The 22,661-nt window shown below is 34.1% G+C and overlaps 5 protein-coding genes across 5 annotated transcripts; 1 reads left to right on the top strand and 4 right to left on the bottom strand.

The window, feature by feature from the left end:
• Nucleotides 1–1,656: 1,656 nt before the first annotated feature.
• LOC100793915 (uncharacterized) lies at nt 1,657–3,007 on the bottom strand. Its single transcript, XM_003538963.5, has one exon. The coding sequence runs from the start codon at nt 2,621–2,623 to the stop codon at nt 1,724–1,726; it is 900 nt and encodes a 299-aa protein (XP_003539011.1). The 5' UTR covers nt 2,624–3,007; the 3' UTR covers nt 1,657–1,723.
• Nucleotides 3,008–4,729: 1,722 nt separating this feature from the next.
• LOC100793386 (uncharacterized) lies at nt 4,730–5,791 on the bottom strand. The gene is given in 1 exon segment (NM_001289224.1): nt 4,730–5,791. A coding segment is annotated over 1 exon segment (453 nt). The 5' UTR covers nt 5,295–5,791; the 3' UTR covers nt 4,730–4,841.
• Nucleotides 5,792–12,872: 7,081 nt separating this feature from the next.
• On the bottom strand, nt 12,873–15,413 carry LOC100787385 (uncharacterized). The gene has a single exon (XM_014763994.2). The coding sequence runs from the start codon at nt 13,863–13,865 to the stop codon at nt 12,987–12,989; it is 879 nt and encodes a 292-aa protein (XP_014619480.1). The 5' UTR covers nt 13,866–15,413; the 3' UTR covers nt 12,873–12,986.
• Nucleotides 15,414–15,552: 139 nt separating this feature from the next.
• LOC100786842 (40S ribosomal protein S25-2) lies at nt 15,553–17,721 on the bottom strand. The gene is made up of 4 exons (XM_003537814.5): nt 17,600–17,721; nt 17,445–17,519; nt 17,166–17,300; nt 15,553–15,902 (listed from the first exon to the last, which is right to left on the bottom strand). Exons 1-4 carry the CDS (start codon nt 17,600–17,602, stop codon nt 15,789–15,791), a joined length of 327 nt encoding a protein of 108 aa, XP_003537862.1. The 5' UTR covers nt 17,603–17,721; the 3' UTR covers nt 15,553–15,788.
• Nucleotides 17,722–19,767: 2,046 nt separating this feature from the next.
• LOC102665576 (uncharacterized) lies at nt 19,768–21,479 on the top strand. The gene has a single exon (XM_006590826.4). It carries the CDS (start codon nt 20,310–20,312, stop codon nt 20,964–20,966), a length of 657 nt encoding a protein of 218 aa, XP_006590889.1. The 5' UTR covers nt 19,768–20,309; the 3' UTR covers nt 20,967–21,479.
• The last annotated feature ends 1,182 nt before the right edge of the window (nt 21,480–22,661 follow it).

The following is a 22,661-nucleotide window of genomic DNA, read 5'->3' as shown; positions in this document are numbered from 1 at the left end:
ATGAGTATGCAATTATATTATCTTGATTTGGATATCAGCATCCTCCCTATTATGCACAATGCATCCAAGTCATCCCTGATTTTTTTACTTGTGAGTTGGGAATCACATGGATTCTTGCAAAGTGGCATATCTTGACAATATAATAGTTCATGCTGTGTGATGCATGCATTGTAATGGGAGCTTTTGTCTATCATAATTGTCTTTCAGTCTATGAAATTGTCTACCTACAACAGGACAGATTTACGACAAGAGGACTCTTCATCTTCAGAGACTTATTGGGCACTTGTTGGTGCCAATGTTTATGTAGTGTCCCCAGCTCAATACATATTAATTAATCCTCTTCTGCTACCATTTTGTAGGTTGTAACTTACCTGTCTCATTAACACGTGAATAACTAATTAATGCAAATTGTTTTGCTTTTTTTTTTTTGGTGAATTCAAATTGGTTTTCTGAATTTCACATTAATTTTTTTTCAGAATATTCTTTTTTCACAAGTGGAGGTAACTAGTAATTTATTGTTGCCTTTTCTTTTGATCCTGTGATTTGAAAATTAACAATGACAGCTCAGAAATCATGTACTCGCTGCTTTCTTACCATTTTTATCTTTTTGTTTGTAATTGGAAAGCTCATGCCTTCTTCCATAGGTTTGTGCCATTCTCTCCACAGGACTAATTGGTAGCTTAGGACAAGGTCTGTGCAACTCAGATTATTGTAGATTGGTATACGTTGGAGGAGACTTGTGGCCCGGGTTTTAAGTTTCATCTGCCTTTTGCCACTCACAGTATACATTAAAATTGAGAGTCAACATTATATTTACCTACAGGTGTATGCAGCTGAAGACTTCTTTTCTTGAGTCTTTGATTGAAAAGGAGTTTTTGAATGCATATTTGGAGTTGGACAAGACCAGAAACTTTAGGGATGTGAAGTTTCTTTGGCATCTCACCTATCAAACAATTATCAGTATCAACCATTAATATCTCAATGTTATAGGTTATGTCTTCAATATCATTTTATCCTTATTCTAATTGTGAAATATAAGTGGAAGCAACAATTCAGACTATTAGCTTAACAGAGCTTGTTGTTCAACCTCCGAAATATATGGTTAAAAATACTCTCACTCTAAGTACTAAAGAATTTTCTTTTTCAATCTAAAATTCTAGATATGAAGAGAGTGGACTATTTGAAACACCTTCCTCCATAAGCATGGAGATCTCTTAAGTTATGTTTGATGTAACAACATGGAGTTTTGGTTGTAGGGTAATGATTTTGTATGGGCAAAGGAGATAATAATGACTTCTTCAGGCACTCTGATCAAATAAGAGAGCTTGATATCACAATAGTTCTGTGAGAAATTTGAAAGATACTTGATGCACAAAAGGCTATAAGCACTTTATTTAAGGGTTTGTAATTATCAAAATCAACGATACAATTACAAGGTCATTTAACCATGGGACTAACAGTACAAAAGGATATAGAAAAAATTAAAAACACCACTGTTTTCTGATAACCATATTAGATATGATATAGAAAATGCTTTTCAATTTGATATGGAAAATGCATTAAAATGCAAAAACTATGCCAAGTCATATTCACAAAGAAAGAGTTACTGAGGAAATAAACAACATACGGAAAAAAAAGAGTAGAGAAAGAAGTTCATCTAAAACTGAATATTAGAAGCCAATTTCATTGACATAATTACAAAAACATTCCCACCAATGTACAATTAGTGATTGAGGATGTTAAGAAGGGAAACTCTAATTTTGATAAAACGTTTAAAAAGAGTTTCAAGTCCTTCCACAAAGCCCTGAATGACTGACTCTAGATCTTCCAGTTGGTTCTGCAAATGACTGATACTGTCTGCCTTTCTTGTCATGTGAAACACAAACGATTGCAATGCAGCATCTACATTGGAAAACTCATTCGGATCTGATTCTTGTGTGGTAGTAGTAACCTTTTTGTTATGCATTAGTTTGGAAACCAAAGACCATTTGCTAGGTTTGGATTGTGCTGGTCCAGAGATGAAGTTCAGCAGTGACTCCAATATGGAAAGAGTGATCACTTGCACATCTTTGAACAAGCTAGCCAAGGTCACGGTCGGGTTGTCCTTGTTGCTTGGAGGGAATTTTGCTTTCTTCACAGTTGCCTGCAAATTCTCCAATGCTTTTAGGATTGCCTTCTTTATTACTTTCCTAGAGGCCAAAAATTTTCTGACCTCAGCTGCCACCTCCATTTCCCCTCCCCTCTTTCTTCTCATAATTGATTGAAGTTCACGTGCGCATTCCTTCATGTGAAGTAGAGAATCCTTTGCTACAGTACATACATCTAGGAGCCTTAACGATCCGTCCAAAAGCTCATCTACCCACTTCTCTTGACGCTCTTGGACTAGTACCTCTTGAGTAAGAGGCAGTCGAACCAGCTTTTCGATGCAATCATGCAAAGTCTGCAAGCCAGTTAGTTTGTGCCTGAACAATGACGACGAAGAGGAAGTTGAATTATCAGAAGGCGAAGCCTCTAAACTTCCCAAGTGTTGATTGCATTGTAGAATAAGAGGGTGTTGTCTGCAGGGAAGGCTCTTTGAGCGAGATTGGTGATGAGATTTTGGGCTAAAGGGAGTGAATGTCATTTTCTCATAGAAGAGAAAGGCTATAAGGCTTTGTTTGAGGTTGACTCTTTACAATCGAGTCTTTGGATATACCTTCCTTCCACTGAGATTGGTTCAATATATATTGGGGAGTTCGGGAGACAGAAGGAATCAAATATTAACAAAAATCCAAAAGGGCTAACTGATTCAGATTCAGATTTATCGAAAATCTCAGTAATGTTAATGCAATGTCTCTTTGCATAGGAACACTACAACTCAGGACTTTTTTTTTTTTTTTGCAGTCATCCGTATTGGTGTTATCAAGCATTATACTCACGAGTGGCATTTGCCTGATTGATATATAGGTCTTTCTTCATTGCAATAAATGCAGATATAAAATTGTCTTTTGCAAATAGATAACCTTAAATGCAAATCATCAGTTTCATATGAATCGCTTGCGGATTATAAAAGAACTAATATTGTAGTACAGATTAGCAACTGCTCGGAACACAGGAAACTAATAATTAATGAATCATATAAGGTACTGACAAGTGACAACTAATTGGCTTTTCGTTCCCTCGTTACAGGAAGACAAAAATCACGTTGTTCATTGAATTTCAACACATGAAATAAAAGAACATGTGCAGACACTTTGTTTTGACAATTGTTTAATCATCAACCTAATTGCACTTGTTATCTTGACAGCGGACTATGTATGGATTCAATTTCTAACTGACTTTGAATCCCATGTGGGAATTATAATTGATATGAGGGGTTGCTAATTAAGTAATCCTTCGTTTTATATACTTTTTTATTGCTGAAATGAGAAATAAATGTTCATTTAGAGATAGGAATGGAAACAACGTGATCGAATATCCAGAAATACTGGATTTGAAATGGGTTATACAGTTTATATATAGAGGCATTATATATATATATATATATATATATATATATATATATATATATATATATATATATATATATATATATATATAGTATTCAATAGGACTCCTCTCCATTCAACTTTAGTCGGCAACTTGGCATATCAGGCATCGGCCATTGGGTTGTTTATGCATTACAGTAGAAAAAAAGGTTTATTTTCGAATCAATATAACTTCATACTTAGACCGCCTCCATTATGTTGTTGCTAGTAAATACAACTATTTTAGGTTTTGGATCTTTTAAACTATTCCCGCAAGAGGTCTGGACCCATTTTTTTATGATCCTTCGATAAAAAGATTCATAAAAAGGAGGTAGAACCAATAAAGAGTGATTTTTCGATTCATCCGTGGAGTTAAATAACTCATTCAAGAAATGTTTTTGATCCAATCCGAAGGAATCAATAGAAAAAGCAAATCCCTTATTATACACCAGATCCGGTTTGATTATTGATAGAGTGAATAGATCTGTCATTTCTTGAAATATCTCTTCTGATTCAAAATCGTGGTGTAACGTGTTACAACTAAATTAAGAAAAAAAATACAATTTCACTTTGAAGCTTGCTTTAAATTTCACATTTTCACTTTCTTCTATCCATTAAATCAAGCAAACACAATTTAGACCTAGGAAAGAATTTCTAAAGAAAGAAAGAAACTTAGTAGGGGAGAAAAAATCAGAAAAATTCACATCTATATAAAACTTTGGTACTCACTTTCTTCTGTCCATTCGTTAATCAAGCAAACACAATTCAGACATAAGTAAGAATTTGAAAAGAAAACAAGAGACAAAGAAAGAAATCAAGAAACCAAGCAAGCAAGAAAGAAAGCATGATTGCAAGAATGAGAGCAAAAAAAAAAAAGCAAGCAAGAAACTTAGTAATCGGGAAAAGAATGATAAATTCAAATCTATATACAACTGTGGACTCACTTTCTTTTATCCATTCAATCAAGCAAACACGAGTTAGACATAGGCAAGAATTGGCAAAGAAAGAAAGCGAAAAGGTAAACAAAAAAGAAAAGGAAAGAAGAAAGAGAAAGAGGACAAAGCAAATAAGAAAGAATGAAAGAAAATTCTCAACAGATAAAGAATGAAAGCAAGAAAGAAAGCAAGTAAGCAATAAAGAAAGAAAGAAAGAAGGCAAGCAAGAAAGAAAGAGAGCGAGAAAGAAAGAAAGAGAGAGAGAGAGAGAGAGAGAGAGAGATGGGCTATAATTTGATCCTTTGATAATATTGTATTCAGTATCAAGTTTTAATCACATCTATGTATAACTGAGGGACAAAAAGTGAACTTCTGTTCAACATTTAGATTTTTTCTCTAACTAGTGGCTGAAAATGTTAAGAAGGGAAACTCTTGTTCTAATGAGTTGCCTTGAAAGGTGTTCAACACCTACTTCTAGATCTTCAATCCATGTCTCCAAATTTTCCATATGGCTGTGAAAATTCTCCACAGATAAGGTCTTGTGACTGATGAGAGATTGCAAAGCTGTGTCCACCTTTACAAATTCATTTGTGTCTGATTCTTGAGGGTCGCAATTCATTCTATCAGACTGCATCAGCTTAGAGATTATTGACCATCTTCTCTGCTTTGATTGCCCCTTGGTGTCAGAGACAAACACCAACAAAGATTCTAGCAACCTCACAGTGGCTGCTTCTACTTCTTTTAAGATGCCAAGGATAAACAAAGACTCAGTATTATTGCTCGAGGAAGAAACCATTAACTCATTTTTCATTCCTTTCAAATTGCCTAAGGCCTTTTGAATTGCCTTCTTCATCTTTTTCCTAAATGCCAAGTATTTTCCACCCTCAACTGCAAATTCAGTGTCAGCACCCTTCCTTCAATAACTGACTGAACCATGTGAATGCTTTCCTTTGATTGCAAGAGGCAATCTTGGACTGTACTACTGATATCAAGAAGCCCCAGAGACCCTTCTAATAGGACATCAACCCACTTGTCACTGCATTTGTGTGCAAAGGCTTGTTGGGTAGTGGGCAACTGAAGCAACTTATCAGCATAGTCATGCAAATCCTGCAAGCCAATTAGTTTTTGGCTTATCAAAGATGATGACAAAGAAGTGCTGGTGGCTTCAGAGTCCTTCAATCTCCGCAAGTTCTCCTCGAATTGTGATACAAGTGGGTGAGGTGCAGAGGGTAAACTGTTGCACCTAATGTGCAGAGAGTTCTTTGAGCTTGTTTCCATTTAATCTCGTTGGAGAAGAAAATAGAGGGATATAGGAAGAGGAGATGATATGCACAATTTGATCCGAAGTCTGAGTTTTAGTGTTTGGCATCTGCTCCATATATAGCAAATGAATTGAGGGAGACAAATAGAATATTTCTGTTCCTAGATGTCACAAAATGGGCTAGCAATTATAGCATATTGATTTGAATCTCAGATCTATGATGGTATTGTTTACTCCATGCTTCCTACTCACCAGGCTTCCCAACTCACGTCTAAATATTTTTACTTGAGCATCACATGGTTGTTTGAAAATGGTATCTTTTGCAGGTTGCTGATAAAAAAATTGTAACTTCGTGGAGCATGCATTGTGATGGAAGCTTTTGTCTGGAGGTGGAGAAACTGCTTTTATTCTTAAACAGCATTGAGTCTACAAACGTGTCTGCTCAATTAGAGACAACACGAATTTTCAACTTCAGATATGAAACATGGACTTAAAAGATGCAAGCCACACGTACCACAAAGAAGGTGCAGGCACCAAACAATATTTGATGAAAAGGAGCTTGCTTGGAAGGGAAGTATGCAATGCAGGTAAGTATGCAACATAGACATTACACTTTATTTTGTTTCCTAAATGAAGGAGATAAATTATTCAATAGGGTTTTTCTGTTTTGGTCTAGTCACATGCACTGTTGCAGATCAGAAAACATGTAGCATATATTTTGTTAAGTTGCTTATATATGGATCAGTTGTTGACTTGCCTTTGCAATTACATGGTTGGAGTTTGAAGACATTGGTGAACTCATGAAACGTCCAGTAGTTGTTGGCTTGGAGCTTGTCTACATAGAGCATCCAAGCATAAAAAGTAAAAGCCAATCAATTTAAGATACAGAAAAATAAAGAGCAACAGAAACAAACTGTAATCCTCTACAATATCCACCAACCAATCAACCAAAACACTCCTCATATCAGCATTAACTGAAGAGGAAAAGGATGTTCACAGTTTCACAGGTTTACATGTTCTGAAGAGAAAGTGTAGTTTTGTTGAAGGATCATCATCAACTAATGGAGTTGTGTCTTGTTCAAATACAAATAGTATTCAAATTAAATACTCAAATTGTTCCTCCAAAGATACCAGGGATATCATCAAGTTGGTCTTCCATAGATTTTGGACATCCATTAGGTTCTTTGTTGTGTAAAATGAAACAAGCATAATTAGGGATTAAATTGATGTCAAAATATACATTATGTGGAGAAATTGATATTCATTTTAAACATTACAAGTTCAAATTAAATTTGACAAAAAATTCAGGACTACCCTGATATCCCTTATATATTTGGAAGATCAATTTGAGTATTTATATTTAGTCTAGTCTTTATTTTACCCTCTTTCACTTGAAGTTGGGGAGTGAAAAAAATGGAAAATTGAAAGATGAGATGTTAGTGAGAGCATATTAAAGGAAGAAAAGGGAGAATAAAAATGACTATAATTAATTTGAACAGATAATATATATTTAGTAACACAACAATTGATCTAATTACGATACATTTTTACAACCATTAGACACTGGGGAAAATTGGATTTGGGTGTTCACAGTAATCATATATGGTTTTTCTCAGACTAGTGGTTGAAGATATTGAGAAGGGAAACTATGATTCTAATTAGTTGCCTTAAGAAGCGTTCAACTCCTACTTCTATATTCTGAATGCACATATCCAAATTTTTTACATGGTTTAGAAAATTAACTTCCGTCACAAAGCTTGTGATTGATGAGAGAGGCTGCAAAGCTGCATCCACCTTTACAAATTCATTTGTGTCTGACTCTTGAGAATCACATCCCACTCTATTAGGCTGCACCAACTTGGATATTACTGACCACTTACTCTGCTTTGGTTGTCCCTTTGAGCCAGTGACAAACAGCAACAAAAATTCTAATGTGCTCACAATGACTACTTTTGATTCTTTTAAGATGCTAAGCATGATCAAAGTCTCATTGTCTTTGTTTAAGGAGGTAACAATTTGCTCATCCTTGATTCCTTTCAAAATTACTAAGGCTTTTCGAATTTCCTTCTTCATATTCTTTCTAGATGCCAAGTATTTTCCACCTTCAATTGTGAAGCCAGTTTCAGCACCTCTCCTGTGAATAAATAGCTATACTGTAGAAATCCAAGAGCTTCAGAGACCCTTCTAGTAGTTCATCAATCCATTTGAGTGCAGTCATGCACATCCTGCAATACAATGAGTATTTGGCTTATTGAAGACGATGACAAAGAAGAGGAGGATTGAGAATCCTTCAATCTATTCAAATGATCCTCAAATTGTAGCACAAGGGGGTGAGGTGCAATAGGCAGGCTGCTGCTGCGAAGATGCAGAGAACTCTTTGTATTTGTTTCCTAGGTTGCCACCTTCTCTACTTCGCAAAAAGAATTCTAGGAAATGATATTTACAAGTTCTGAACTTTGGAGATGTAGATTATAGAATATGAAAATTTGACATGTCTCTGCTCCATTATATATTAAATGAATCAAAGGAGACAAGAAGAATATTTTTCTTTGGAAATGTCACCAGGTTGGTATGCTAACTCTATTGTGATTTCATTTATAGAGCTGCCACACAACATTGTTTAGTCCATGTTTCCCAAACACCAAACTTCCCAACTCATCCTTCAAAATTTGACTTGAGAATCACATGAATGCATCTTGCATAGATGGGATGGGATATGAAGACGAGCCATTGTGGACTTAGCATCATAATTGAGTCTTCTATCTGTAGGAGGAGGAGCTGTTTCTATTTGTAATACCAACTATTCTCAACTTGCCTGCCAACAAAAATGAGTCAAGGATAAAAGGAATCTTTTTCCATATTCAATCTTCTGATTTCAGTGGCTGGCCATACCTGGATGGGCATGTTCATGCATTGTTTTCAATTTTCTATATCAAGTAGTAACTACTGAATCTTTAAGTACTCGCACATATGCCAAAAAAAAAACGTTGTGAATCAAGAATTTTGAGAAGGAAAAGTTGATCCAACGATTGAGTGTTCAAATACAAGGAATGCTACAGCCTGTCAATGTCAACTAGGGAAATGGACAAATTGCGCACTTTGATTATATTCTACCAGTGTTACAAAGTCCTAATAATCAATGTTATATTTCTTAGTATTGTACACTTGGACTAGGGAAAACGATAAGACGACCAAAAATCTCTTACTAATACTAAATCACAGTTCAGTCTCAGTCATTAGATTAAGAATATTAAATTAACAAGTAAAAAGTTAGTAACTACTGTCAAAAAAAAAAAGTTAGTAACTCCTGATTTGCAGTGTGATTTACTGTTCATAAAATGATAACATATGTTATCATAGCAACGTCTTTGATTAGTCAGTGATTCATGCACACGTGATTCTTTTGTATTCTCACCCACAGACTGCATTTTTTAATCAAAGGCAACCGTGTGAATAGCTGAAGTTGTAAAAAAAATTGTCAACAATTTTTCTCGGCCACTCCCACATTGCAATAGTTTTCTCCATTGTTGTCACAGATTAGTTTAATACTGAAAACTTTAAATGAAACGTGTGGTATTTACAAGTAAATTAAGAAGAAAAAAATACATATCAAACTGGGAGTAAAATTTCTAAATTAGCAACAACGTGAATGATTATTTCTTAGAAGAAATCTGCACATCCTGTGATAACCATTCATTTCGTCTTGAGAGACCAGCTATTTTTATTTTTTATTTTTTACTTTTTCTCTTATTTAACTCTTGCAGGTATTATTCTAAACCTAATAATCAGGGAGGAAAATAAATAAAAAATCTGGTTCTCTAGCAAAGAGTAAAAATGGAGAAGTGATATAGGGAGGGTTAGAGAAAGATTGACTTATGATCAAATATCTCAATACGTTAACCTTTTTTTTTTCTTTTATACATATATCTACAAGCATGACTTTATCATGGAGGAAAACTTTTTTTTCTTTGACTAGTGGTTGAAGATGTTGAGAAGGGAAACTCTGCTTCTAATTAGGTTGCCTTGAGAGGCATTCAACTCCTACTTCTAGATTCTGAATGCGCATCCCAAATTTTCCATATGGCTTTGAAGAGTATCAATGGATGAAGACTTGTGATCGATGAAAGACATCAAAGCAGCATCCACCTTCTAACATCCCCTTTTTTCATAAAATAAATTTAAAAAAATATTTTATTTAAAAATAAATAGAATTTTAAAAAATAATAGAATTTTTGTAATTAAATAAATAAAAAATAATTTTATTAATTAAAATAATTATTTTAAGATAAATAAATAAATATGTATTTTTAGAATATAAAAAAATATTTTATTTATTTATTTATAAATAATAAAATAGAATTCATTTTTATAAAATAATAAAATAAAATAAAAATAAAATAAATAATAGAGTCAATCTGATTATAAATAGATATATTTGATCTCAGTTTTTTGTATTTACAATATGTTACCCTTACTCCCTCCCCAAATTCGTGTTCTTCTCCCGAACTTGTTTTCATGTATACACTTAAATAGTTCCATCAAAACTATCATCTGGGACTCCTTAACTATTGGATAAATTTAATCACCACCTTCCGAACCCATTCTCGCCCACCGTTGGAATTTACAAAATAATATTTGTAGAGAGAGATGTTCATCACAGAGAGACAGTGAAATAGAGGTTTCAATCTCTTTTCCTTATAACACTTAGAAATCCTAACATAACAACCAGTGAAAAAACTTGAGGTGTCGGAGGTTAGAGATAAGGGATGAGTTTATCACATGAGTCATGTTCTTTGTTTGAAGAACCAACTATCTTGAATCCTTTCAAATTTCCTAAGGCCTTCCGAATTGCTTTTTTCACCTGCTTCCTAGATGCCAAGTATTTTCCACTTGCAATTGTGAGTCCGGCCTCGGTATCATCTCTTCTCCTGCGAATAGCTGACTCAAGTTCATGCATGCTTTCCTTTTGTTGCAGTAGGCAATCTTGAATTGTACAACAAATATCCAAGATCCTCAAAGATCCATCTAGTAGTTCATCAACACATTCATTGCTACATTCTCATGCCAAGGCTTGCTCGGTGATTGGCAATTGGAGAAGCCTATCAGCACACATGCAAATCCTGCAAGGCATTGAGTTTGTAGTTTATCGAAGGTGATGTTGAAGACAAGGCGGCTTCAGAATCCTTTAGTCTGTGCAAATGCTCTTCAAATTGTGATGTAAAGGGGTGAGGTGCAGAGGGCAAGCTGTTGCTGCGAATATGCAAGGAGCTCTTTGTGTTTGTTTCAATGGCTGCCATTTTTTCTTCTGAGAGAAAAGAGGTGGCTCGGTGATAAAGAATACAAGTTGTTCTAAACTTATGGTTAGTACTCCAGTATCTGGTATGTGCTTATGTATTATATATAGCAAAATAATTGAATAGACATGAACAATATTTTTATTTTCAAATGTCACAAAGTGGGTATGCAACTCAATTATTCTTAATTTGGATCTTATCCTTTTAATGCTACCACAGCATTGTTTGTACAATGCTTCCCATGAACCAAGCTTCACAACTCATCCCGCAATTTTTAATTTTGGGAATCACATGAATATTGTTTCTGCTGCAGATGTGATACCATTGTCATATCTCCACCATCATTATAGGTCCAAGATATAAAAACTCAAGCTGTAACAATTTGGGAACACTGCATCAAACATTATAATCAGGATTTTTGTCTGCAGGAGGAGAAGCAGTTCTATTTATAAATAACAATTTGGTTTAAGACATGAATAAAATTGTTTGGGGGTATCTCTTAATCTTCAGAAATCTATGGTTGGTCATATCTGGATTATAATGTTGATGCATTGTGCCCAAGTCATAATTAATTTGTTGATATTTAAGTATATGCATGAATGTAGCTTATGATACCCTGCCCAGCTACAATGCAATAGTAACCACCTTGTATATATTTTATAATTCCTTATCCTATGCATGGTAGTTTGACGCGTATAAACGTGGAATCAATAGAATTTACCAAAGAAGTCTCTTATTTTATGGGTATGAATTACCATACCTAGAAAATAGGAAATGATACTCTGAATCATCGAACTATAATGAAATACACGATCAACCAACATTTATCCAATTTGAAAAAGAGTCAGAAAAAATGGTTTGATCCTCTTATTTTTATTTCTTGAACGGAGAGATCCATGAATTGGGATCCTAATGCATATAGATACAGATGATCCAATGGGAGCAAGAATTTCCAGGAACATTTAGACTATTTCATTTCTGAGTAGAATAGTCGTTTTCAAGTAGTGTTCGATCAATTCCATATTAATCAATATTCGATTGATTGGTCTGAAATTATCGACAAAAAAGATTTGTCTAAGTCACTTTGATTCTTTTTGTCACATAATTGATTACTAGGGATCCCTTGTCATACCATATTTGAGTTTTCAATCCCTTGTCTTACCAACTTATTTTGCAAGTCCTTAATTTAAATCCTCCAACATATACTAGGGATCATGCACAACGAAAGTGATGGATTTATTCCCCTGATTGTATAGAATCATCAATTATGTGGAAGTTCCTGAAATATTATTGCCAAATAATTTTTTTTGTAACACAATTTGAGTTCTGGCGGTGATAATGTATTATGAATTTTGCTGTGCTGTCTTTCTATTATGTAGAAAGATAGCATAAAGAAAGTGCTTATTAATTTATTTGTCCTCATAACAAGAAGACATGCATCAAATGGTTCATTGCATTCACCAAATGAAATTTGAGTCCATGACTTATAATTGAGGCAATAATACATTTTGATTCTTGTTCAACAACCAACTCAATCAGCTTCAATATTGATCCAAAACACCATGTGGGCTCAATACTTGAACTAAATCTATAACGTGGTTGAAGATAATATGCATAGAAACGTCAAGATTGAATTAGACCATAACATTTCTTTAGATAAAAGAAAAAACTGCTTGTTAACCATATTAAACACGTTTTTTTGTAACTTCAATGATTGATTAGTCAAATTATTTAGGCATTAATGCTTTAAACTCCTTAACACCTTTAACTCTTTTGTTGTACTTGTTTCCAAACAAGAGCAGAGTTATCCGCAAAGAAAAATGATATATAATCTATTAGAGGAAAGGAGGGAAAGTGGGGAAAAGAAGGATAAATATAACAGCAAGAATATGAGTGTTGGATAATATATAATCATCAGTAAAATCTTAGTTACACTGATGTACATGTGATACTGATATCTTAGTCAATGCTCAATGAGGTCAAAATGAATTCAGTGATTGTAGATGTTGAGAAGAGAAACTCGTGTCCTAATTAGTTGCCTTTCAAGGCGTTCAATTCCTCCCTCTAGATCCTGAATGCGCAACTCCAAATTTTCCATATGGTTTCGGAAAGTCTCAACAGACATATTACTGCAAGGCTTGTGAAAGAGAGACTGCAATACATTATCCAACTCCTCAAATTCATTTGTGTTTGATTGATCAGAATCACAGTATACTCTATTAGGCTGCATCAACTTGGAGACAATTAACCACCTTCTCTCTTTTGGTTTTCCTCTTGAGCCAGAGATAAAAGATAACAAAGACTCAAGTTGAACCAGAGTGACAGCTTCGGCTTCTTTGAAGTTGCTGATCATTGAAAGTGTCTCATTGTCTGTGTTTGAGGAAGTTAAAATAAGACCATTCTTAAGCCCCTTGAATTTTTCCAAGGCGTTCTGAATAGTCTTCTTTGCCTTCTTCCTTGATGACAAGTATTTGGCCCCCTCAACTTTGAATGCCGCTTCACCACCTTTCCTGCGAACACTTAATTGAAGTCCATTTATGCTTTCTGTTGATTGTAGCAGGACATCCTTGGTAGCACTACATATATCAAGGAGCCTCAAAGACCCTTCTAGTAACTCATCGACCCGTGTTTTGCAGGATTCTTGTGCCAATGCTTGTTGTATGGTTGACAATTGAAGAATCTTATCTGTGCATTCATACAAAGCATGCAAACCATCAAGTTTACTGCTTATCGATGATGATGATGATGAGGTGGCTTCAGAAGCCTTCAATCTGAGCAAGTGCTCATCGTATTGTGAAATGAAATGGTGAGGTGCAGAGGGCACACTATTGGAGCGATTATGCAATGAAGTTTTCATGTTTGTAGCCATTGCAGTCAAATTCCTTTCTTAGACAAGTGAGGCTACAATGATGTACTTGGTGCTACCATATGCTCCATATATATATAGCCAAGTTGTTGAGAGAGACAAGAGGAATAAAGTGTCACAAAGTTGGCATAGAATATAATCATCATGATATGGTTGTCTAGGACACCTTGGTGCTGTCTGTAAACTGCTTCTTCCCTCGCACCATGTTTCCCAGCTCATTGCAAAATTTAAACTCAGGAATCTGCCATACAAGGGGCTATATGAGTGTGCATTCCTAACTTAAACATTTAAAAATCAAAGGGTGCGTGTGAGTGATACACTTAAACTGTACTTTATCAGGTGATGCTTGATGCTTGTTCCCCAAACCCCAGACCACTGACAATTATTATTGTATGAAACGAATATTTTTGTTTTTGTTTTTAGATAAATGGCAGAAAGCTATTACTATGCAAGATTGTTTACAACTACTTTTCTTCTCTGGTTGGTTGTGCACTCTACCTAGATGTCAGATTCATTTGATGGATCTGGACATGGTGACTGCTAATCCAATATACTATAAAAGGTTGAAAATTCTTGAATAGTTTTTCTACATATTCAACCCCTCTTCTTTTGTTTAAGAAATTATCATCATTTCCCTCCTTTGCCCGCCCGCACCGGCGCATTACCTACATAATCGTCACAAGGTGTCGAATTCAGTGGCACAGCGTCAGCATGCATATACATATGCTCATGCAAGAAAAAACTGGCACATATTACTTGGCCAATAATTTTCCAAATTCACTTAACTAACTTCTTAGGACAAACATTGATAGAGAAGGGGAAAAAGCAAAGGAAAAATGGACGCGCGATATTTTGATGTGGTTATGGGGGGTTTTGTAAAGAAAATAACATTTTGCACACATTTTGAGAACATTCATACACCATTTTTTTTACTAATAAAACTGGAAAATCCAAACATAATAACCTTTTCGTTTTTTCAAATTAGTGATATCCAAAGGAAACAAGAAGAAAATGACCAGCAATGACGACTGCGTATGAGATGCATCATTCACTCTAGTCAATGGCAGACTGCATCCAAACAAGGCAGACCAACTTCGCGCATGACTAATTTGACTAGGTCTTCTATCAATTAAGCAAGTTATAATTTATGTTAACTCATTGCTTTCTTCACTTGTTAATGTACAGTTAGCTTTCCTATTTTCATTTGCCATCGTTTTTTTTTTAGGTTTAAGTGGCAGCTAATGTGTGCTTTTACATCTTGAGACACTTTACCTAAGAATAATCTCAGAGACAATCGACTGCAGTCAAGGAGTGGTACATCGGCTATGATATATATTGTCATACTGTGAATTGTTTCCAAGAAAACCATCGTAGTTCAGTCGTGTAAGTACATTAATTAACTATCAAGAGCTGATAGTAAAGTCCTTAAGTTCAGATTGGAAAAAAGTTGAACAAGTTCTCGAAATTGGTTTTACCCCTGTTCAGATAAATAATTTGATCTTAAATAAAATTATCTGAACTCGTGTAGCTTAAAAGTTCATATTGGGAAAAGGTTGAACAATTTCTCAATTGTTTTTACCCCCGTTCGGATAAAGAAATTATTTAAACAATATTAGCTGAATAAGTGTAGTAACTACTATTATACCCACCCGGCCAAATTATAAATAACAAAACACCACGCACAAACATCTTCCAAAAAGAATCTCTGCCACATTAACAATTCAAGTAAACAAAACAAGTATAAGACAACTGCCAGAATATTGAAGAAGATAAAACATTGAAGGAAACCAAAAATACAATCTGAGCATCGGATTCAGCGACAATCTAGAACTGATAGAACCATATGAGATGCTTCCCAAAGTGCAAAAGAACAATACTTCATTACTATTCCTACCAATACTCCGTAAGCTAAGATCAGTTCCACACCTAGGTGTTTGTTGCCCTGGTGTAAATTTGCTGGCTTGCATGGGCAGACACCATCCTGATTGAACCCCTAGCCATCAATTCTCTTATAGCCTTCCTTGCAAGTGATCCATTAATCTGCCAAGAGGATGAAAAATGATGTTATATTATTTATAATTTTATATATCACTTATTTATTAATTTACTTTTTGCAATAGAACATTACATATATAGTGCTTAGGCATTGACAATATAATTTTCTTGGGTGCATGCAAGTGCAAGTATGAGTGTGCATCACCAAAAAGGGAGGCTCCAATTGAAGACGAAAAGAGTGCATAACAATAACATTGTCAAACTTAAATTGTTAGACTGACAGAGACTTTCAGACTTATGCACCGGTACAAATGCTAAACTTCACAATAAAACCATCAAAATTCAAACATGAATACACCAATTGCAAAATGGGTAAAAAACCATTAAGATACTAAAATTGCATAACAAAAACATATGTAGTAGTGTAGAGTGTAGACACCTGTGTGCAAGGGCATTGCCACAAAGCAAATTGAAAATAAGGCACTTGTTGGCCTAAAACTTCCCAACACTAGGTTTATTTATAATGCCAGATGAATCCTATCCTCCTAAATTAACAAACGTGAAAGGGCATTTAACAGGGAAAAATACTTGCAAATTCTGTTTCAAAACTAGATCCTCTAACATGAAGGATGCAATTTGATAGTGAAATATGAAGTTGACAATCATTGATGGAAAAATCAACAGTTTAGATTTTAATAACATGCAAGCAACTAAATAACACAACAAGGATGTGAGGCAATATTGCCCCGTTTTCATACGAGATAGTCACCACTTGCATTTAAAAAAATCCAAATACCTGGAAACACAATCACAAATCCAACCAAACTATCCAACACACTAGCCAACAAAACAACAGAAACTCGTGTTCAAACTCATAGAAAAAAGACTCTCAAAGTTTACATACAAAATTTCCGGGATTAGTACATGTTTTTGGCTCAAGTCAAGGTTAAGTTTAGGAAAACAAATGGCTCATTCTTAAAAAGTTCTCTCATGAAGCTGACAGAAAATAACAACTATTTCTTAAAAAACAAGCAGAACCAAAAACGCATTTAGTCTTGGGTAATGAAGCAGCATAGAATGAAGCCACAGACAGAAAGAGAAAATGCAGTTAGACTAATCCTAGGCTTAAATCTTAGAATGTGAAACAAATAACACACAAAACCAATTACAGATCAAATAATGCAGTAAGCCTGTATTGTCTCACAAGACAAAACACTCATCATAGCAACGCCAACACATACAATATCTCATCAATAAGAACAAATCTACAAAACAGCTAACGAAAGTGCATGAAGAAAAAAAGAATACCCTCAAACGATCAGAAAGAATGGAAGGAGTGATGAGCTTGAATTTGGGAGCTTCAGAAAGGAGCTTATCATAGGTGCCCTGATCAAACAGCACCATGTTATTCACCTTCTCCTTTTGCTTTCCCTTGCTCCACTTCTGTTAAACACAAATTTCACCACATCACATATCTCTTATTATTGCATTAATCACGCACAAAGTTAAAGTCACCGACCCAGGATGACCCAATTGACCAAACAGCAATTAGATTAAGAAAGAATGAAAATTTGACGAGAAACGAACCTTCTTCTTCTGCTTGCCACCGCCAGATTTGGCGGGCTTGGAGGAAGGTGGTGGAGCCTTGTCCTTCTTTGGAGCCTGCAAGCAATTAAACCCACCATGTCAAATACAGAGAAGCGATGAGTATCATAGGGAGCGAAGAGAGCAAAGAAACGCACCATGATGAAATCTCTTGAGACTTGAGAGAAGGAAAAGAGAAGGTTTTTTCACTCTTACAGGCAGAGGCGCAACCACATAAACTCAGAAACCCTAGCTAGGGTTCTTTATAAGAGGCATATTCACATGTATAAAATCCATCTTAAGGTACGTCATTTGGGCCGGTCCTAGTCAGACAGGCCCATCTTAAAGCCCAATAACTTGAAGGCTGGTCTCGATTTTATTTTATTTTTATAAATGAAGGCTGGTCTCGATACTTCTATACTGCATACTAGATATATTGGTTAAATGAATAAATTATTGTATTAAAAATATAAAAATAATTTAATCGTTTAATTTTTTTTACTGATCTTTTATTTTTATATAATTAAAATATATCTCATGCCCCTTAATCTATGTCGTTGAGTAGAGAAAATAAAATAAAATTTTCAATGGGATGTATTTCTTTATTTTTCTTTTAGGGATTTTTTTATTTTTTTTATTTCTACAATTAAAATTTTAAGGAACAAAATCATGGATTTGATAAATTATTAGGATCAAAATTACAATTTACTCAAAAAAATAATTCATTTTCTTCTTCTTTTGTCAGATTAAAATGGTACTAGAAGTACAAACAAAGCACTGTACTCAAGTTATCTCAAGTGAAGGCATCTAAATAAGAGTATATTGTATATTTCATTGAAAAAATTTAACCATTTTAAATTTTTTAATATAATAAAAGACTCTTCAAAAGAAGTTTTATGAAACTCCTGACTACCATAATTCCACTCAACAAATAATATTTGAATCAGATAACATATGCAAAAAGACCCGTCAACATGATGAAGCAAATTCAGTGCGAACTTGCGAAAGATGTATATATTGAATCTCTTTTTCTTCTATCTCCCATCTATATAACTATATATGATATATCTATTCTATATTTTCTCAACACCAAAAATATTCTATATTTTCTTTAATTTATTATACTTTTTAGTTATTACGTATTTAGCAGAAAGCAACAAACCTTTTTCAGTCTTCTAAAACCTTTTCCAGACTTTAAATAGAAGTTAATCAAATAATTCTTTATGCGGTCTACTAATGTATTCAAAATTTGACTCATAAATTTTTAGATATATATAAGAGGTATTATCATGCATTCTATTCCAGATCCCATGACCAGTTACGTTCCACCAACGTGCATGGAGAATCCCTTTGGTAGGCTACTGGAAGCAAGAGATGCATACAAGTGATACAACAAGTAATGCTTCCCATCGATTTAGTGATTCTATGGGAAGGACCTGATTTCAATAATGCAGAATCCGGAACCATATCCAGAAGATAACTCAAAAATATCATAAGAAGCTGAGAATGATTGATTGAATTTGAAACATTAATGTCACGTCAGTTCTTATTCGAAATTTTAAGGCATTGATAATTGTACATGTCTACTTACTCACATAGGACTAATTAATGTAAAAAAAATATCGTATACTATAGATGTCATTCATAAATATAATGAAGTATTTTTATTTTATTTGAACAAACAATTTCTTTTTCTTGCATGCAATGTTCCATCCGGAGGCATAATTAGTTGCATCCATTTACATTATCGGTGGTCTATTATTGAGGGCTGAAGGGGGACTGGGAACCGTTTCAAAGTTAAATCAAAGGCCTTTTTTTGAGCCTTGAGTTGAGGGAATTTAATATAAAAAGAAATGCAGATAGAAGAAAGAGTGCTTGTCATTTTCATAACGAGTGTTAAAGGGGGTAAGGCGTGTATGAACAGTGTTTCTCATCTTCTATGTTCTCAATTTTATTTTTTTGGTTACCTCTATGTTCTCATTTTGTACTGGATTGGACAATACTCAGAATAAATACTTCAGAACAGCACATTCGAGGTTCGAGTTCGACACATAATTCAAAGTAAAATGCATACAAAGAGAATCGATGATTGTTTTTCTTAAAAGTATTTTTCACTCAATAGGTGACATACTAATTTTTCATAATAAGGACCTCTTTTTTTAAAATTCTTAAAAACAAATCAAAAATTACATTCTTAAATATTTGATTGAGTTCCTTCCACTGCCAACCAATACATACTAATATATCACGACCTGAGAACAATTTCTATAAAGTTGTATTTTAAAACTTAACGGAGTTTAATTCTGTTCGCAGCAGTTGCTTAAATTGTTCATAACTTTAATATATAATAAACTATACAACATGATGCCCCCCTCAATTCATTAGTAAAATCATAAATACATTGCATTAGCAACTACTTCGCTGAATGACGTAGCAGAAAAAGTAGAGATAATTTGATACATATACAGGGCAAGGATAAAGAAAAGTAGGTCATGGAATATTGAGATATGAGAGATTTTTATTTTAGTATTTTTTATAAAAAAAAAAAATATAGGTTGGATTCGGGTCTATAAAAGAAGGGCGGGGCCAAAGCAAGAGGAATAACACATCTACCTAGCAAAAACAGAGTCACTCTGTTCTCTCTGTTCAAACAGAGTTTGCATAATACTCACTTACATCACTTTCCTTCCTTTCTTCAACTTCATTACAAAACTCTTACTCTGTTTCCATGCTTCCAAGTATAGAAACCTCTGCACTATTATTTGCTATACCAACACGTTCTGTCGCTATTGACAAGTTTATTTTCTCCTTCGAGTGAGTCACACAAAACAAAACACGTTATTTGTTTCTCCATCGACCCTTTCACAAATGGACTCGTTCAGTTTCAACAACCTACAAGCAGAGAAAGCCAACGTGATCCTAAAGCATCGCAAGCTTCAAAGGGTCGCAAGCTTGTTTAGAATCATTGAAGTGTGTATCATTTTGGTCTTGATTTCAAGATTCTCCATGCAGCTACCAGTAGCAGTAAAAAACTCCAGCGTGTACTTAAGGGACTTGTCACTCTTCATGAACAGCCCTCGTTTTGTTTTCCTCGTTGGAAACGTCATAATCATCGCACTCTTCGCTCAGTTCTCCACTCAGGGTAATAACGCTCCAGAGCCTGATCTTTACCAAGAGTTCGTTCAAAACACCACAAAAAATCACAGACACACAGAAACAGTTGTGGCAGAATATAGCAAAAAGAAACAGAGGATGAAAACAGGGGAAGTGAATATTGGTCTGAAGAAGGATTATAGAAGATGTGAAACAGAGATTTTAAGCGAAAAACCACATCGTGTGTTACGCAGGTGTGAGACTGAGAATGGAAGGAAGAGCATCGAACCTGCTACTATTCAAGAAGTGGCGCAAATTTCGTGCCCTGAAGATGGGATGAGTAACGAAGAGTTTCGTCAAACTGTGGAGGCTTTCATTGCTAGGCAACAGAGGATGCGAAGAGAAGAAGAGGAAGATTATTATTTAATGTGAAAAAATATATCTTTTGTATAAAAAGCGTGTAAATAAAGTATTTAAAAAAGTAAAATAAAAAATCTATCAATGGGTTTCTGAATTGTAGTGTGAACAAGGGTGCAATTTGAGTATTGTCTAATCTATGTTATGTCATCGTCGAGGTATTCTGATTCTTTACATGTTAGAATAGCATGCAGCTGAGGGGACTTCCCGGAGACACAAGACATAACAGATGCTATTCTCTGGTTTAGATTAATAATATGCATTTAAATTTTTAAGAATATATTTGTGTATTTTTTTAAGGAAAATATTTGATGCCAAAGTTGCCATGTGGATGTGGTTTATTTAGAGAGAGAAAATGAAACATACACTTCATTTTCGAGATGCAAGAAATCAACTGAGAAGAGACAAGAGAAAGTAATAAATGTGTCAAATTATGTGATGAAAAATGAAAAGAGAGATAAAAAATGATATATGATGATAATAACAGTGTCGTTAATGTTAATAAGTGGTTACGCGTAATTTAGAGTATGATAAAAAAACCAATGAAATTGGTTAAGAGTATTTGTAATGTATTTGGGTTGTTTGATGAGTTATTTATTTTTAAATATTATTGCTTAATTTTTTATTATTGGAGATGATTTATGTGTTATGTTAAATTCTTTAAGATTAAGTTTCAGTTTGTTACATAATTAATGATGGTTTGTATTTGTGAGTAAAAAAATAATATTTTTTCCCAAAGATCATTTAAGAGAATAATTTAATAATTATTTAAAATTATATTATTAAAACAACATATGAGTTATTTAACTATGTAACATTAAAAGAATCAATTAACATAAGATAAATAACTTTAAATTGTTTAAATTTCACCTATGGGAAATGCTCTAATAAGTTATACAATAATTAATTAATACACTACTAGGTGTATGTTTGGATTTTGTTTAATTTGTAAGGATACGTTTTCTGAAATGTATCTAACGAACGAATGCAAAAAATACCCCTTTGATCCATTCACGAAACGTCATTTGGAGTTACCACCAGATACTCAAACATACCCTAAAACTTCTTACCAAATACACTTTCAATTTCAAAATCATAGACAATAAAATAAAAATAAGCACAGAAAGCATTTTCACTATAATTTACTGTCTCGTCCGGGAAACTGGACGAGCTTGTCCCTATTTGGCTATTTGCCTTGAAGCATAAGTTTTATTTCCACAATTTTTTGTTTTGGTAAAAATAACTATTGAACAAAAAAATAGTGATTAAAAAATAATTTGTTGTCAGATAAAATTATATTTTTCTAAAAGTCTATTGAGCAAATAAGTTTCAAGGATAGAAAAAATAAAAGGATAAAGAATTTGAATATCGAATATAATTGCCTATTGGGAGATGGATTTTTTTGCAGAAGCTCAATATGCCAATCTCTATCATGTGGCACTGTGACTAGCAATGCATACTCTGCTTTTGCATTATGTGCCGCTCTTTTTAATTCTACAAATAAATAAATGAAAAAACAGTACTTATTAGCCCCTTTTTAATTCTACAAATAAATAAATGAAAAAACAGTACTTATTAGCCCCCTTAGCATTCGGGCTTGGGAATTTGCATTCATATAATAAAGGTGTGTTTGGCCAGCTTTTATTGAGTTTTTTCTCTAAGGATAAGTTGGGTCAAACACTTTTTTATATAAATATTTTTAAGTTAAAT

The sequence above is a fragment of the Glycine max genome, chromosome 11 (genome assembly GCF_000004515.6).
Source record: "Glycine max cultivar Williams 82 chromosome 11, Glycine_max_v4.0, whole genome shotgun sequence".
Classification (NCBI taxonomy): Eukaryota; Viridiplantae; Streptophyta; class Magnoliopsida; order Fabales; family Fabaceae; genus Glycine; species Glycine max.
The sequence above is the reverse complement of the archived record's forward strand: the minus strand, read 5'-3'. Positions and strand labels throughout refer to the sequence as shown.

Excerpts from the sequence above, each read along its gene's own strand:
- LOC100793915 (XM_003538963.5), bottom strand. The coding sequence starts at position 2,623 with ATGACATTCACTCCCTTTAGCCCAAAATCTCATCACCAATCTCGCTCA.
- LOC100787385 (XM_014763994.2), bottom strand. The coding sequence starts at position 13,865 with ATGGCTACAAACATGAAAACTTCATTGCATAATCGCTCCAATAGTGTG.
- LOC100786842 (XM_003537814.5), bottom strand. Across the intron at positions 17,301-17,444 it reads GTGGCAAGCAGAAGAAGAAG|AAGTGGAGCAAGGGAAAGCA; the intron begins GTTCGTTTCTCG and ends TGTGTTTAACAG. Across the intron at positions 15,903-17,165 it reads TTCTTTCTGATCGTTTGAGG|ATTAATGGATCACTTGCAAG; the intron begins GTATTCTTTTTT and ends TCCTCTTGGCAG.
- LOC102665576 (XM_006590826.4), top strand. The coding sequence starts at position 20,310 with ATGGACTCGTTCAGTTTCAACAACCTACAAGCAGAGAAAGCCAACGTG.